Raw genomic sequence first — 16,783 nt, 5'->3', positions numbered from 1 at the left:
AGAATATTCTCCTGATTATTTAAATAATCTGATACAATTTAGTTTAGATGAAAAAAGTATTGGGAAAAAATCCTGGTGGCTGCTTGTCAAATAATAATTTTTGTTTATTTGGTATTATTTAGTGATTATAAAACAATTAAACAACGGTTAAGTAACATCATACAACAATGATTGCTGTTCATTGGGATGTTTGCAAATGTCTTATTTGGATTAAACACAAAAGATAGTCTGATTACATGAAGGGCTAGAGCTATCAGAGAATGACTACAAAAATGCTTTTCCTGACAATATAAAAGAAGAAAGTGGGAATCTGCAATCTAAAAGTTGTCTGAACCTGAACAGAGCTTCTGTCTCTGCTTGTTCCGTAATGCATTGTTAATTCCAAGAACAGTTACTCAAACAAATGATTGACACGCTACAAGAAAACATCACGCTGAGGAATGGCCTCACCTCATAATCAAACGTGTCCAGTTCTCAACAGGCATCACTGCATCTTGATCTGTCTGAGAATTTTTGGGTGCGGCTACACAGTAGCTAGAATCTAGCAATTTCTTTTGAATCCAAATTCCCCGAAACTCTGGTAGTAACGCATCAAAATTCTTACTACAACTAAGGAATATTCAAAATATTTTATACACAAAACAAATTATGTACTTTTAAAATTTCAAACCACAGATAAAAAGATGACAGTAAAATCCTAAAATTGTGTTTTATGCATTATTTCAGACCGCACAATTTTGATATCCAAAACAAAAAGAGCATGTGAAAAAATCTAAGTGGTTTTCGTCAAGTACGATCAAGCCTGAAGTGCCTTGTTGTTTTTGTCAAGCCGCCTTCGTGCTAGTGGCTCTGCCAACACCGCAAGCACTTTGCTTGTTTTTCTTTAAATCATCACAACCATTTGCGCATTTCACTTTCTCGAGAGCCATACTTTGATCTTATTTACAGCAACAACAACAAAAAATTATATATACAAAAAAACGCTAGGCAGTCAAGATGAGTTAATGTTGCTTACGGAAAATGCTAAATATTAAGTTGCTGCTAAATTGCAAAGTCTTGCCAAACTGCTCAGTGCACTTCTACAAATTACTCCTGCAAATAAATCCCAAAGCTTGCCCGCTACAAATAATCAAATGACAGCCTGAATGTGACTCATTTCTAAAATCAATCATGAAAGAATAGGCAACATTGCAAGTCATCCAATCAAAGTGATGCTAAATTTAGCAGAGGGGCTTCTTGGGATACGGTACCACTTTCCTTCCGGCCACATAAACCTCCACGATGTTTCTATCGTCACCTGCACGACAAGAACAAAAAGCATCGTGTGAAGGATGTTACGTCAAGCACTAGTAAAGCAATCGTGACCGGTCACTCACCCAAATTCAAAAACCTTTCCAGCATAATCTGAAAAGGGAACATTGATAAATCAATTAGATCTACCGGATCAGAGAACCAAACTGGACAAGTGTGAGCCGAGTGTCAGTCAAACTCACCTTTGGTTCCTCGAGCTGGATCAAGTCAATGGGCCCATCCGGAACCGCTACATTCACTCTCAATGCATCAAAGTCTTTCCCCACTTGGAAGTTTCCAATTTGGTCATCGAGGGACAAAGCTAGAGACATACCACATATTCATAAAAAAAAAAAAACAGCGCTGGCCTTTTCAATATCAAGATGACGAACCCAGAACGTTGTTTTGTACCTTGGCTGCCACCGAGTGTCGCCAACCTGAACACCTCCTCAAAGGTGAGCGTCTCAAGTTCCGGGTCCTGTATGCTCAGAATTTTGGACGTGTCCAAGGTTCTCCTCACGGCGTCCAGCATGGAGGCAGAGTAGCCTCCTGCCACGTCTGATGGAGGGATCACACGAGTAGGCACAGAGAAAAACGTTTTCGTACCGTCAGAGGCTTAGAGACTCAAATGTGATTGTTTCACTTCTCTAGTGTCTTTTGAAGAAGGTTCAAAGGATTGCTCCTTCCCACCTGTTCCGAGGCCAAGCTTGACTTTATGATTCAGGACGTTCCGGACATTGAGGAATCCACTACGCAACCTGAGACGATGAATCGTCGCAAAGCATTAGAAGAGCTTTTTATCTATTGTAGTTTGAGCGCTAAATCAGTCGCACTTACGAGATGTTGGAGTTTGGACAGTGAGACAAAGAAGCTCCTGTCTCTCGAAACAAAGCCAACTCTTCATTGCTCAGATAGCAACCGTGCGCCATCACCGTCTGCCAAGACGCAACGAAATAAACCAAGAGGCGACCCAAAATGATTTGAAACCAAACCGGCGATTGTTCTCACCTTGTCGGTAAGAAGGTTGTGTTTGTGGTAGACGTCCGTGTAGGAGTCCAAATCGGGAAACAGCTCCTTCACAATCTTCACCTCCTCAATATTTTCACTAATATGACTCTGGTCATGAGTATTTGTGAAAAAATATGACATTTGCAGTTACTTTTATAGCTTGAAGTCAGGGTGTGTATATTTTTGCATATTCATTTTTGGAACCCTTTGGCTTGAATCTCTCCGGCAACTGTTCCCAAGGTGACCTAACCAGGTTTGGTTGGCATGGTGACCTCACCTGAATATGCAGGTTGTTATTCTTAGCCAGCTGTCCCAGTTGTCCCAGCAAGGTTCCGGAGCAGGACAGGACAAAGCGAGGTGTTACCACGGGCTTCACCAGAGCATACTGATAAGAGACCAGTCAGTCAAAAAATGTCGTGAGATTGACATTGACAACAAAGCTCTTTGACATTGCATTTCTCCGAAAAATTCCTCTCACCTTCTTCCCCAAGAGCTCAGCGATGAAGCTTAAGGATGAAACACAAATGTGAATCCTCACATCTTACTCCACATTGATGTACAAATGATTTTTTTTTTTTCTACCCACCGACGGGTTTCCTCCAGAGACTCTTGACAGGTCTCTTTGTAATGTTTCACAGAATTATTCCTGTCCATGCACACCTTGCCCACCAAGGCTCGCTGTCCCAAGTCATCTAAAAAAAATAAAAAATCAATTTGCCACCGTTGCATGCTTTCTAACTTTTGTTGCTTGACAATACAAAGCCTTCATTAAAAGCGCACCCGCAGATAAGCGGCCTTCGAGGACCAGAGTTTTAACACCTGTGATTTAAAGCCTTATCTCAGGGGTGTGCAGACTTTCTAAAAAAAAAAAGAAAATTGAAGGACTACTTTGATTTTGTTAAACACAGTAAAACCAGTCAATCAAAAAAGCAAATATGCCTTGTTTATGTAATAAAGCTACATGAAAAACTGCTTATTTTTTTCTTCTAGGAACTTTTCTAGTTTCTAGGAACTCAAAGAAATGCAAAACTCTTGAAAGCTTTGTACGGGGGGGGTTATTTTCTTCTCACACGTCTGCAGCAGATGACATAACACAAGCCCCAAGCGCCTGTCCAGGCGCCTGCTTTCTCTCATCAAGGCGAGTTGCCTATACCCGTTCAGGCGTGATTTGTACTTTGCCTAACACATTTAATTGCTCACTATAACCGCACGGGGAGGCTTTGGACTATGAACAACATGACAGATAAAGTTGGGAGCTAAGCAAATATTGCAATAAAACAAAAACATTGAAAAAGGATCCATAGTTTATAGCAGCCCACGCAAGAAGCAAAGGTCAGGGCGAACTTGCGTGGGATGAATGACCGTAAAACTGCCAATAACCCGGGCGGCTTGTATTCGCCGTGGCTGTGTAGAAAGGTACATGAGCATGATAAGAAAGAGAAAGAGAAAGAAAATCAGACATCAACAACTGAAATAGAAAGAGAAAGAAAATCAGACATCGGCTGAGAGGTCAACAGCCGAGATAAAAAGAGACAAAAAAGCAGACATCAGCTGAGACGGCAGACGATAGTTAATATGTCACCCGGCGGCACGTGTCGTGATGTCGTGACAACCACTAAATGCCTCTACTGTATTCTCCTTTTCGAGCAGGTGTGATCTTTCCCTGTCACGGGTGCATTGCAGGAGGGAGATTTTTCCAAGAACCGCCTCAAAAGTAAACATAGCAAGAATGCAAATTTTGATTCCAACCCAACAACTCATGACCCGTTTAATCAAGTCAACTTTTACTTAATACAAAAACACTTTACACACTTATTAAATATTATAAGAATTTGTACGTGAAAGCAAATATCCGCGTGAAAAAATCTGTGTGCAAAAGTGTTCATACCTGCAATGTGACCCAACAAAAGAGATGAGTCGGTATGTATGGTTGCAAAATAACAAGCAGTGGTTGTTCCGTTTTTCAGGGTTCTTTTCTGAGAAAGAAACGAAACCAATTACGGGATTAAGAGGTTGGTTTTTTTTTTTTATCGAGTTTGTCCGAATTGTTTTGCACATGTTGAAACCCCGAGATTGTGTAACAATAGGATGTGATACTTTCTACGGAAAACAGTTTATCATAACACACCGACTGTTCATGGAGTACAGTGTACTCCGATATTCAATACACATTTAGAGAAGCTCACCACGACTTGAGTGTAGACCTCCCGTGCGAAACTCTTATCTCTAAAGCGTGATTCCACGGGAAAGGTATATTTGTTGAGCCAGTCAAGCAAGGGCATGTCCAGGGCCGTGCCAGCGTAGCTGTACTGAGGGGCGTGGATGTGGGTATCCACCATTCCGGGCATGAAGAATTCACTACAAAACAAGAGGGCATCGGATATTAGCCGTATGCAGTTGTTTTAGATGCATGACGCTGTTTGGAAGTCTACAGAGTCATATGTATGCGTAGCAATAAACAATTTGTTCGCTTACTGTTTTTCCAGGTGAGTTACTGACGATGGAGTAAATGCAAATTCTTGAGAGAGTCGATGCAGGTCCTTGCCTTCTCCGATAAAGGCGATCTGGTGATAAAATGGACCTTAAGTAATTGGCAAATGATTGAAACGGAGCAGCTTGAATAAAGAATTGTTATAGTGCAACGATAAACAGTTTGGTGAATGTTAGACATTGCTCACCCATTATCATTTTTATACCACTGCTAGTATTAATATAATAGTGATTCCGTAATAATAATAATCGATAGAAATCTTCAATCTAATATTATAAATACCAATATAACACCATAAAATAATAATATAACCAACATGATTATAATATATATAAAATATATAATATAAATTAATAATAAACCACAAATTGGTCAAATTGAAACAACAATAATAATATAATTAACATAATTTTAATATACCTATATAAAATATTTTATATAAATTAATAGTACCCACAAGTTGGTCAAATTGAAACAAGAATAATAATAATAATAATAATAATACTACACCTTTCCATCAGCTTGAACTCCAAGTAGTGCATCTTCCAGAATCTTCACCGCTTCCTCCGGGGTTGCATGGATCAACGTGCCCCTGAAGACGCGCATCCGCGCAGAAGCTCCGTTCGCGTTCGCCATCCCAATTTCAGAGCAGTGATACGAACTCGCGCGCACCTGCAGCGTACTGCGGCTTTGAGTCGATCGCGCGTCTCCTTTAACAAAGCGGTGTAACGTGAGATGGTCTGCTGGGGAGGAGCGCGAGAGGGGGGGCGGGGGGCGCACCTGAGTGCTCAGCCAATCGGAAGGCGAGGAGTATCTGGGTGCGTCCAATTCAACGCGCATAGGATAAGGTACACTTGCACAATTTAACGACGTTCACTATTATGATGACGCTATTACAAAGCTTACGTCGGGTTTTAAAACTGGAAATGACAAAAAATGATATTTTGCATAAGCTAGCAACCTCAGACTGCCCTCAATAGAATGACTAAAATGTCCATTCTGCAAAACGTTCGCCCTCGCTGGATTGTTAATTTGTAAAAAGCATAAATGAACACTTTTGGCATGAGGTATCGCCCCCTTTCCCACCGAGTTGAATGTCTTATTGTAAAACAATGTTTGGTGTGTGGTTATCATCATCATCATCATAATGTCACGATAGTATCTACTGTCTAACTTGAACTGTTTTAACCGTTTATTATAAGGTTAGGCAATACAATGATGACATTTTTTAGCACAACTCGCAATATACGGAGTGGCAATGCACATGAAGACTACAGAGTCACATGACATGAACATTGTCGTGAGGAAAGATGGATCAGGATGATATAGCCATAGTTGCTGAACTGGCAAAAATGGAATCAAATGATCTCACCCGCATGAAGAGTTTACCTCAGGCTATCACTGCTTCCTCGTTGGTCTGGTGCCACAAAATTATATTTTCCTCATTTTTCAAGTTGCTTTTTTAGTTCTCACAGCTACCACTCTGAAGTATATGAAATGACATTGATACGTACCAGCTTCACTATAAAAAGAGGATATGAATAAAGTTGAGTAATAACGGGCCCTCCCTGAAAAGAAAAACATATCACGAGTATTAAAAAAAAAAAAGTCTACACACCCTGATCGCATGGCAGGTCTTTGCGACAAATTCCCAAAATAAATCATTTGAAACTTTTACTTTCATGTTTATTGAGTTGATAAGTAAATTGTAATGTGATATGTTTCGCCAGGTTGACTTTTGCAGCTGGACTGATATTTCTTTATCAAGTGCAAGGTGGAAACGGATATCTTGGTCACAGTGTTGGGCGAGTGGATTAGTGACATGTTATATAATTTTGCCAATGTTTAGTACACGTATTCAAATATTACCACAGGGTAGAACATTGGTCACCAATATGGCTCTAAAATGTTGCAGATTCATATTAAAGTGTTCTCTACATCGCAGCGCCATTGAAATAACTCGAAGAGTGCATGAATGAGTTCCAAAGTAGTTGCTCGCAGTTTCAAAAATGTTGATGACCCTTGAGTTAGAACAAGCTCGATGCAGGTCAACCTACGTTCAAATGCAAAGACGTGTGAGGGTGATATCTGATGCTATTTCAGTGAATTGAAGAAGGAAAGGGAAGAAATTGCATCAGTGCCACTGGATCCTTGGCACGCCAAAGCATCAGAAATGCAAACGACTGCATATGAAAGCAAGAAAAATGAGAACCGGTGTGTTGCGCAAACCGGCTGTGGTAAGACGACTTGAAGTAAGCTACATTCGATTATCAACAAATGAGATGACAACACTCCACTTCTGCAATCATTTACTATGTGAGTTTCACTCGAGACACATCTGGAAGCGGAAGAGACTTGCACGGTGTCATCTTTGTGACTGCTTGACTAACTTCATCTTCATCCTCAGGGTCACTGAAGTCTTCATCATCACCAAAATCATCATCATTGTCCATGTCCTTTTTACACTTTTTGCCTTTTTCTTTGCTACCATTGTCCTCTTCTTTTTGGTCCAGATGAGAGTTGACTCTATAATAGTGGCAGAGAAAATATCATCATCATCATCATCATCAGTCATGTCAACTAGTACCTTGAGAGCATGAGCTCCCAAACTGTGGTAGGGGTATCGAATGTTCCAACAGGGTGTAAATGTGTGTGTGAGATGACATAATTACAGTTATTTTGATTCCTATTTTGCCCAAACCAAATAGAAACGGTTCAAATTTCTGACTCAAAACCACAACTTTTATCTGCTATATTACGCCCTCTACTGTCAAAACAAAGTAACTTGTATGCCAGCCACAGGATGGCAGTCTCCTCAAACAATATAATAATGCTAATCAAGAATAAATAACTGAATCCTTCTGTTGTAAGAAATGGTCCTAAAATGTTATATAGCACCACTGCAATTCTAGAGAGAAAATATGATCATATATTGATCAAACAAATACGATATGCATTTGTTAATACTTACGGGATGACAATGTCCTCTTTTTTCCCGCACTTGCAGCATAATTCCAGCTGAAGAGAGCAGGGCTTACAAATGACATGATAAGCATCCTTCACAGTCTTCTGAGAACATTTGACGCTGAAATAGGAAAAGATCCATCTTTATTATTGTGATAGCAAAAATGTTAGCATCACAAAAGGTTATGGGTCTGGGTCATTTTCAGGTTACAGACGAATACAATTATTACCATGCTTACTGTTTTATGTTTAAGTTAAAGAAGGTAAGCATCTGCACATTGACATACCATTTCCGAGGCTGTGTTAGAGATTTATATTTGTTGTACTTGACTTTCCACTCTAGAACACCCTTGCAGTGTTGACATAGTCCATCGTGGATTTTGGAGTTCGCCTTCTGCGTTTAAAAAATGTTAAAGATTTTACACAAAGCTACTGACAATTTTGAAAACACTAAAAAAGCATAAGTGCATGCATGCATAGTCAAGTGTATGGGTGTTTTTCTCGGGTGTTTTACCTTGACTTGCACACTCGCTCCATATTTGTCATTCTTGAAGGCGACAGTATTCTGGTACTTTTGGCCTCGCGAACGAGACGCGCTACCCCTCTGAGTACTCATAGTACAGTAGTAGTTAGTTATTAGTTAATTACGCATGGTACAGTTTAGCAACCCAACCACACGCGAAAAGACAACTGACCCGGAAGTACTTTTCATTCCCGAGAGTAAGTGGGTGGATGTTTCGCCGCCTACTGGCGGATCACTTGAACTGTTCTTGTTTTTTTTTTTTTTCTTTAATGCATTTTATTTTTCCATTTCACTATAAAAACAAAAATTACTAGAGTAAAGAATGAAAAATAAAAAAGCCATAAATTATCAGTCAAAAAAATCTGGTGCCGACAGTTCCACCAGTGGTATTGGTTCTTGTCAACGTCAATCAAAAATGTTATCCAGCACGACTCAATGACGACGATCCGCCTAATTGGCGCGTGCTAGCTTTTCTATTGGTGGATGCATCGTGGTAATGCAACTACAATTGGTTTACAAAGCTGTCAATCACCGCCCTTTATCCGCTCGGAGGCAAGATAGCAATCTGACCGGCGATGTCTCATGAGTCAAGTGATACTGGTGTCAACTGCTTGGTAATACCCAAAACGGTCTGATGCCAAACCACAAATTAGTTCAAATACCAGCGACTAATTCGTTCTCACCCATGCGGCTTTCAAATCGTGTGGATTTTTTTGTTCCTCGACTTGATTAACATTCGGATGTGGAGGAAACCGAGCAGAGGGAGGAAAAGGAACCGTCACGGAAGCTGCCTGAAGTGGAGGACGAAGCCTTTTGAACGGGAGTGACTTCACCACACAACATCGCCAATCAACAACAAGACGACGATCAGCATCGAGGGGATACTCTGTGTTTAGGAGAATAACATTTCCACATCTTCCCATCACATCTTCCCGTCGTCTAGAAAAAGAAGAACAATTCATTGGCTTGACGACAATAACAAAGCCAAAGGTATCATTTGAAGACTGGAAGGGAAACACAGCAGACATCCAGGTAATGTCACAGAGCGACATTCTCACATCCCGAGTTTATTAAAATGAAGTCAAAAGAAAAAAACACACACTCACCCACCCACTCATGCATATAGGTGTGTATCGCTAATTACAACCATTGACGAGTCACTGCAACCTCAACCAACCAGTTTAAAGAATCAGTGCAAGCTCGCTCACTGCTGCCTTTCCCACCATTTTAGAGTAACCAGCCAGCCAGCCAGCCAGCCAGCCAGCAATGCACCACTCGCAGGGCTCGTTTTTTGTTGTGCCCACCAGATGGACTAAATGGTGGGCTAAATGTAAAATCTAACAACGTCCGCCCTCTACGTATTAAGCTGCATCGAGATGCCATTGGAGCCTTCACTAGACCATAGCATTGGACCTTAATGAGGTTCTGTTCAATTAAAATCAATGCAGACTACTTCTGTGTAATTAAAATGCAACAGCACCCCTCCACCTTCTATGCAAACCTTCCATTTAAGTGTGAGTCAATAGGCTCTGGTTCATTACCAATTATAATTTGAGATCACTGCCTGCTGGAGCTATCAAGAGCTCATCAATGTTGTAAAGTGATCATTTTTTTACGTGATAATTGGCACCACAAGCAAACAAGGAGAGATCAAAGCACGCATTGATTTTTATAGTACTAACCAATTTGTAAAACAAGATACCTCACACAGTAAGGAAAATCTCGGTGTACTCACTGATTACTTTTCTCCACCATGGGATAATGTCCAACTAAATGTCATTTCACTCTATGATAGCTTGCAAAAAAAGGCATCAGTCATCATACTAAGAGGTATTTCTAATATTTTCTTAACCTCACCTCAAAATGTTGTGGCCAGTTAATAGTTTTTGCATTACAAGGCCAAAAAAAAGTGTATGTGTTTTAGGGGGGGTGCTCACATGATTGTGGGACAAGCATTGGCCTGAAGGCATTTGGCAAATGTTATAGAAAAGCTTTCTCTCCCATCTGAGACATGCAGTGAGGCGCAGAAACACAAACAACCTCATACTCTTTGAATTGCACCGTTGTCGAGTTGACAAAAGGACAGTAGAATTAGAGCGGACATGATGTCAGCGAAAAAAAATAGATCATTTAAAAAAAAAAAAAAATGCTTCCAGTACTGTCAGCTGTCGCTCATTTAAAATTGCTGCATGAAACATACTAAGCCAAATGGTTCTTATTTCTCCAAGGATGAACCACCTATCCTTTAGCGAGCTTTGTTGCCTCTTCTGCTGCCCGCCGTGTCCCAGCAAGATCACGGCCAAGCTGGCCTTCCTGCCCCCAGAGCCCACCTACAGTATGATGTGCGACGAGAGCGGCAGCCGATGGACGTTGCATCTGTCTGAACGCGCCGACTGGCAGTACTCGTCCCGCGAGAAGGAAGCCATCGAGTGCTTCATGACGCGCACTTCCCGGGGCAACCGGATCGCGTGCATGTTCGTCCGCTGTTCGCCCAGCGCCCGCTACACGCTCTTGTTCTCCCACGGAAATGCAGTGGACTTGGGCCAGATGAGCAGCTTCTACATTGGTCTGGGTTCCCGGATCAACTGCAACGTGTTCTCCTACGATTACTCCGGTTACGGCGCCAGTTCTGGGAAACCGTCAGAGAAGAACTTGTATGCTGACGTAGACGCCGCCTGGCATGCACTCCGCTCACGGTAAGGTGACGTCAAGTTCACACATGCATGTTAGTGTTAGCAGTTTACTGATTGGAGAGCTGTGTCAAAATTCTGCCGAGTTGACAATGAGCGCCACTGCCACCTACTGGAATGGATGTGCAATTGCATTTTATCAAATGACACAATTTGTTGAAGGATACGTTGTTGAGGGCTGCTTGTGAGGAACAGTGCAGCTGACGAGTGAAACGTGGTTTGTAGGATCATACTGGCCGCTTGTGTTGGTGTGAGTGGGTGAGTACTGTATGCTGAAATGTACCAAAAAAAGAAGAAAGTTAAGGTGCTCTTTAGTCTCGGCTCCTTCTTTTCTTTCAATCTGATGTGTGATCTTTACGTCAAACATTTTGTGCACTCCTTTGTTTATTTGGATGAGGGGGGGGTGCTAATGTTCTGTGTTTCCTGCTATAAGATAAACAAACGGCCAGCTTCAGCTCAAAAGAGTTTGATATCAGAGAATACGTTGTCTTCATTACAATTGAGATTTCGTTTTCTAGGATAGTTACTCACTTCCAGCCTTTCTAAACTCAGATGTAAACATCCCAAAATCCAGACAGCGGTCTTGTCTGGCGCTGCCTTCCGAAGCAACCACATTCTATTCCGCTTCTCTTCTAAGTTCTGTCTTTGCTTCTTATCCGCAGTCAGCGAGTGTAACGTTTGGTTGAGTGCAGACAAAGCGGTGCCAGGTACTCTCAATACAATGTGCGAGCTCCACTATTGCGTCACGCACAATCTGCTTCTGTTTGTGGTTTCATTAGTCACTGGACAGGAGGTTCTTTCACCTGAGCAGGGAGCGGTTCAGTTGTTGAGTCAACAAACTCAAGCGCAAAAGTCCTGATTATCATACTAAGGATTCAAAGTGATAAAATCGTACTGCAAAGTGTAACATATGTTGTATTGTGTGTGTGTGTGGTATCATTTTCCTTGCCCTCTGTGATGGAGGCGGGCCATCAGTCAAACCTGCCAGTCTAATATCCAGTGGTAGCCTAGCAACGGATTTCCAATAAGCATTCAGACCCAGGCCTTCCCACACTGTGGCCAAGAAAAACAAAACAACAGCAACTCACTTCCTGGGCCACTTTTCTATTAGACGTTTGGTCGTGACTCGGGAAGCAAATGTGGCTCATGGAGCCATCGTGGATGGGTTGCGGACTGGTAGTCAGAATTTGTTCCTCGGATATTAACACAACATACATTTGATTGTTTTTATCCTTTTCAGGGGGCGGCCATTTTGCCACTTGCTGTTGACTGAAAATGACATCACAGTACCTAAGGGCTCAGGTGTTGACCAATCACGGTTTAGCAACTGTGATGTCATTTTCAATCATCAGCAAGTGACAAAATGGCCACTCCAGGAGATGAATAAAAAGACACTGGACAGAAGGTTTCTTACCAGACTATTTCTGCCATCTAGGTAATCAAACACACATGACTAATCCGTGTGTAACGCACGTGTTGAGGATGTCCTAAAAATATCCCTTTTTTTGCTATACTTGCTTTCTTTTTTTTTTCCTCTCCTGGGCAAACAAGCAGTAGGCTTTCAAGAGTCGAGGAACGAGGGAGGATGCGAGGCATAAAAGATCGGATCTGTGTCAAGAGAAAATTGATGAGGGCTGTGGGGGAGGGCTGTAACCATGGTCGCACGACCCACTATGGCACGGCAAGCCTCAATTCTACAAAGCAAATTGAAGGCTTGCTGGAAATGGGCAGCGGCCGCGCTGCCAACTTCACACAAATGCAGCTGCTTTCGAGCTGCCAAGACGGACGGCAACGTACTTTATCTGTTGCGTTTTTGTGTCGCGTCCTCCTTTTTGATAATGCCGATATAACATGACGTATGTTACCTGATAAGTAGGCGGGCCCGGCTCGCGTGGTTGCCGTGAGGGATATTATGCAGTGATACTGGCAACCCCCTGATAAGCACAAGATAAGATAATCACTTACTGCGCCATGACAAGAGGTTCATCATAAATAAGCTCTCGAGAATCATGTCACCGATGCCTTGAGGGAATATACATATCATGAGTACAAGGGTCAACGGCCTTTGAGAAGTTCGAACGCTGAAAGGGGCTACCAGATGACTGTCCTGCACAAAGCAAACCATTTACATCCCTCGACATGACTTTAATATTTCATGTTTGCAAATGCTTTACCGGATTTTGAAAGATGAGTCATGACTGAAGATCATTTGCGTCGGTTGCTACACCTCTGTGTGACTTGTGCCGAAAGTCAGCTGATGACGAGGGCGGAGCTGTACACGCCACCGGTACGGTTTCGGACAAATGGCAGATTTTGTTTGCCTTAACTATCGCTTGCTAGTATCGGTACTCGTCCATCCATCATGGGAAAAAAACCGGACGTTTCACTCATCTCATTCGCATCGTACTATTATTAGCACCGTTTTGTTTCGTGACAATTGCATTTGGACTTACTTGAGTGTGTGCGTGTTTTGTCAAATCTGAAGAATGTGTTGATGAGCTTATGTTAGATCTGGTGCACTTTGAGTGTGCACGTGTTTTCGGCTTGTCTTAATCCACTTTGGAGCTGTAAATGTGAGGCGCAGCGGGTGTTCATGTGTTCTCTCTCATGTAGAAGGCCGCAACATCTGGCTTGTGATGTCGACAGTGAGCAGCCTTCTTTTTTTTTTTCTTTTACTCTTTTCAGTATTATCATTTTGTTGACAGCATTTTCTCATACTGTACAAACTCCTTAAGCGGAGCTTGGTTAACCGCAGTCAGGTATCACATGCAGAGCTGTGTAGAAAGAGCGAGCTCGCCAGCCAGGCAGTCTTCTCAGGCTGGATTTGGAGTAGTCAGCTGACTCTCACTGGAGTGTGTCACGTTCGCAATAATCATCTGGGGAATGTCTCCTGTTGCCTTTGTTTTGCCCTGGCTCGCTTTGATTTTCTCGTGCAACCAATCCAGCGTTGGTGTTGTCGATTTAGCTCCTTCTGCTCTTCCCCTACTGAGTTGGTTTTCCAAAAGTACCTTAGCGTCATCGAACGATTGTCTGCTTGATTTAGGAGGCAGCTACCGCTGAGTCATGAGTGAGTAAGTTATTTGACCTGCAGGCGTGTGCTTGTGTGTGTTGTCTCATGGAGCACCTTATCTTAATTCGAAAGGCTACCATTAAAAATATGAGTGTCTGTGCTCAACATTTAAAGCCACATCCAAAATATGGCAATACACACACACGCTTGGCCACCAAGCTGTTTGTTTTTTTGGATCAGATGGCCAATTTGGACAGCCGCCATTATATGCAGCAGAGCAAACATGATTGAACCGCAAATATGTTTCTTCTCGCAGGTACGGCATCCGTCCAGAAAACGTCATTGTGTACGGCCAGAGCATTGGCACCGTGCCTTCTGTGGACCTTGCCTCTCGCTACGAGAGTGCCGCAGTGATCCTGCACTCCCCGCTTACCTCCGGCATGAGAGTGGCCTTCCCCGACACCAAGAAAACGTACTGCTTTGACGCCTTTCCCAAGTGAGTCCACAGATAAATGGCATTGGGGGGGGCGGAGACTCAAAAATACAGCGGTGACTTTAACAGAGCCACGTTTTTGGTTTGGTCTGTGCGCTACACCCCGATTTGGTTTCTGGGTGTGTATCTGTTGGCAGATCAGCGCCCTCTGTTTAAATAGCGTCATCATAGTAGCAGGATGTCGTTTAAAACAAGAAACACAAACATCTCGAAAGCCTCTGTTATTTTTCGTTTTGTCCAACCCTCCATGATCTTTTGAATCAATAATCGCTCTGCTTTATAATTCCGTGTTTAACCTTTCCCTCCGTAGTATTGACAAGATCTCAAAGGTGACCTCCCCGGTCTTGGTGATCCACGGCACGGACGACGAGGTCATCGACTTTTCCCACGGCCTGGCGCTCTACGAGCGCTGCCAGCGCCCCGTCGAGCCGCTGTGGGTGGAAGGGGCGGGGCACAACGACGTGGAACTCTACGGACAGTACCTGGAGAGACTCAAGCAGTTTGTCGCACACGAGCTGGTCAACTTGTAGAAGAAGAAACGGAGAAAACATCGGTGGCTGGTTTCGTTCTGTTGTGATTATCATGGCTGTTTTTTTTTTTTTTTTTGCTGAGATGCCGGCAATTTTTTGCCTCAGTGGAAGTGTTGGTGGTAGAATGATTGGTGCTCGGAGCTCCAGTTCAGTCCCATCCACTCCAGCGCAACTGTGAACCTTGAACAATATACAAACTAAAACCCTTTTGTTTTAGCTTTTGAGGTTTTTTTTTTTTTTCCTTTCTTTTACATGTTGCATAATTGCACATTGCCACAGTATGCTCATGCAAGAGAGAGCAGACTGTGTGACGAAAAGCCCGTGGACAATTCGTACGTTGCATTTTTGCTGCCTTTTACAAAGAACGCAGTCCTCGCTTATTAACGGAGACCTCAGACCAGGCCACAAGGATGCTGACCTTCTCACTTACAGCCTTGATCCAAACTGGACTGCACTCTCCCATCCAACTGATATTCACTTATCATTTTGTATTATTATTATAATTGCAGTACGTTTGTGTATATTTGCACATATCAACTGTCACTGAAGAACTGTGTGGTACAAACAGCTGTGCCGTTGAGTGTTGCCAAATATTTAGTAGAATATATTGCAAAGATCTCACACTTGATTGCATCACCTCCTCTAATCGTAGTTTTTTATGTTAAAGTTTATCATGCAATGTTGCGTTACGCTCAGATTAGCATCACTATGCAGAAGTAGAAGAAGTCTGCCGGGTCTAACAGTCTCTTCTAGATTTTAGGATATTAAAGAGTCCATATCCAGAGTTCGTATTAAAGATGTCGCTTATATAAATGATAGAAAAGATTTACTTTTTTGATATGATGGAATTGTATACCACTAATGCCCATCTAGGCCTAGAATGGTGCCTGCATTCTATTTATATTCAAACCTTAAAAATGAACAGCTTTTTTTTCCCTAAGCAGAGACTGAATGAACACCACACCTACTAACTCACCAAGCATGTCTTTGAACAATAACTTATGTTATAGCTCAGTGTTCCAGGTCTCGTTTGTTATTTACTTTCACGCTCTTGCCAACTTGCCATTTCTGGTTCCATTGTTGATGGTTTACTTGCCCTTTTCTTGCTGAGCAAGGCCAAACAAGATATTTCAATGCACTAATGACTCTATTTACTATCAGAGCTGAGATAAGCAAATGTCAACGTTCACGAAGGCCATTCTTTTGTTGGTGTTTTTGGCTCACGAGCCTGAGTTTATGTCGGACGCTGGGCCATGTTGAAGATACGGGTGCTAGTTCAACACGTCACATCGACTGATTTATCAGGATTTAGCATCTGTCACGTCCTGACTTCCTGTTTGAGTTCTTTTTTAATTTTGTGCGCTTTGTAAATAGGACATTATATTATGCTTGTACTTTTTGTTTCCAGTTGCCATCGTCTCTGTTAATTGACATTTATACTTGATGTGACATCTGCCCGATCAAGTTACAGGCTTCATTTTCTACTGCTCACCTGGCATCTCCGATTCTGTTTTTTCTACTGCATATTTCGATACAAATGGAACTCAAACTGTAATAACTATTGCATTTAGTAACTGATGTGGATGGCAAAAATAAAATGATCATTTAGAAGAACTCTAGTTTGTGCTGACTTTTTTTTAATTAATTTGATTTTTACGTAAGAGTTATTCTGCCCAGTCAAATAAAATGATTGCAACACAGCAAAATGTTTTACAGTAAAAAGGATGCCAAGGACCCTAATGACTAAATAACGACCGTTCATCGTAAGCCCACAAGGTCCTTTT

At 42.1% G+C, this 16,783-nt stretch overlaps 3 protein-coding genes across 4 annotated transcripts; 1 reads left to right on the top strand and 2 right to left on the bottom strand.

The window, feature by feature from the left end:
- Positions 1 to 80: 80 nt before the first annotated feature.
- Positions 81 to 6,375, bottom strand: gda (guanine deaminase). 2 transcript variants are annotated; one of them, XM_049763682.2, is made up of 15 exons: positions 6,162 to 6,375; positions 5,300 to 5,499; positions 4,774 to 4,862; positions 4,485 to 4,656; positions 4,187 to 4,274; positions 2,885 to 2,990; positions 2,777 to 2,804; positions 2,576 to 2,683; positions 2,299 to 2,406; positions 2,128 to 2,225; positions 1,981 to 2,048; positions 1,702 to 1,848; positions 1,494 to 1,612; positions 1,377 to 1,404; positions 81 to 1,297 (listed from the first exon to the last, which is right to left on the bottom strand). In XM_049763682.2, exons 2-15 carry the CDS (start codon positions 5,423 to 5,425, stop codon positions 1,221 to 1,223), a joined length of 1,362 nt encoding a protein of 453 aa, XP_049619639.1. In that variant the 5' UTR covers positions 5,426 to 5,499; positions 6,162 to 6,375; the 3' UTR covers positions 81 to 1,220. The 2 variants fall into 2 exon arrangements, with proteins under 2 accessions (XP_049619639.1, XP_049619640.1); XM_049763683.2 differs by having other exon boundaries at positions 6,179 to 6,375.
- A 706-nt stretch (positions 6,376 to 7,081) lies between these two features.
- c3h9orf85 (chromosome 3 C9orf85 homolog) lies at positions 7,082 to 8,483 on the bottom strand. The gene is made up of 4 exons (XM_049763689.1): positions 8,268 to 8,483; positions 8,041 to 8,147; positions 7,761 to 7,874; positions 7,082 to 7,315 (listed from the first exon to the last, which is right to left on the bottom strand). Exons 1-4 carry the CDS (start codon positions 8,367 to 8,369, stop codon positions 7,102 to 7,104), a joined length of 537 nt encoding a protein of 178 aa, XP_049619646.1. The 5' UTR covers positions 8,370 to 8,483; the 3' UTR covers positions 7,082 to 7,101.
- Positions 8,484 to 8,812: 329 nt separating this feature from the next.
- Positions 8,813 to 16,613, top strand: abhd17b (abhydrolase domain containing 17B, depalmitoylase). Its single transcript, XM_049763685.2, has 4 exons — positions 8,813 to 9,308; positions 10,505 to 10,972; positions 14,293 to 14,472; positions 14,780 to 16,613. Exons 2-4 carry the CDS (start codon positions 10,506 to 10,508, stop codon positions 14,997 to 14,999), a joined length of 867 nt encoding a protein of 288 aa, XP_049619642.1. The 5' UTR covers positions 8,813 to 9,308; position 10,505; the 3' UTR covers positions 15,000 to 16,613.
- Positions 16,614 to 16,783: the final 170 nt, after the last annotated feature.

Source organism: Syngnathus scovelli, chromosome 3 (assembly GCF_024217435.2).
Source record: "Syngnathus scovelli strain Florida chromosome 3, RoL_Ssco_1.2, whole genome shotgun sequence".
NCBI classification, from domain to species: domain Eukaryota; kingdom Metazoa; phylum Chordata; class Actinopteri; order Syngnathiformes; family Syngnathidae; genus Syngnathus; species Syngnathus scovelli.
Note: the sequence above shows the minus strand (reverse complement) of the source record. Positions and strands in the feature narration are given on the sequence as shown.

What these genes read in the sequence shown, in the direction of transcription:
- abhd17b (XM_049763685.2), top strand. Translation starts at nt 10,506, where the DNA reads ATGAACCACCTATCCTTTAGCGAGCTTTGTTGCCTCTTCTGCTGCCCG. An exon ending in TGGCATGCACTCCGCTCACG is followed by an intron (nt 10,973 to 14,292) that starts GTAAGGTGACGT and finishes TTCTTCTCGCAG; the next exon opens with GTACGGCATCCGTCCAGAAA. An exon ending in TGCTTTGACGCCTTTCCCAA is followed by an intron (nt 14,473 to 14,779) that starts GTGAGTCCACAG and finishes TTCCCTCCGTAG; the next exon opens with TATTGACAAGATCTCAAAGG.
- c3h9orf85 (XM_049763689.1), bottom strand. Translation starts at nt 8,369, where the DNA reads ATGAGTACTCAGAGGGGTAGCGCGTCTCGTTCGCGAGGCCAAAAGTAC. An exon ending in CTAACACAGCCTCGGAAATG is followed by an intron (nt 7,875 to 8,040) that starts GTATGTCAATGT and finishes TTCCTATTTCAG; the next exon opens with CGTCAAATGTTCTCAGAAGA. An exon ending in AAAGAGGACATTGTCATCCC is followed by an intron (nt 7,316 to 7,760) that starts GTAAGTATTAAC and finishes CCACTATTATAG; the next exon opens with AGTCAACTCTCATCTGGACC.
- gda (XM_049763682.2), bottom strand. Translation starts at nt 5,425, where the DNA reads ATGGCGAACGCGAACGGAGCTTCTGCGCGGATGCGCGTCTTCAGGGGC. An exon ending in GAGTTCAAGCTGATGGAAAG is followed by an intron (nt 4,863 to 5,299) that starts GTGTAGTATTAT and finishes TTTTATCACCAG; the next exon opens with ATCGCCTTTATCGGAGAAGG. An exon ending in ATAACAACCTGCATATTCAG is followed by an intron (nt 2,407 to 2,575) that starts GTGAGGTCACCA and finishes ACTCATGACCAG; the next exon opens with AGTCATATTAGTGAAAATAT.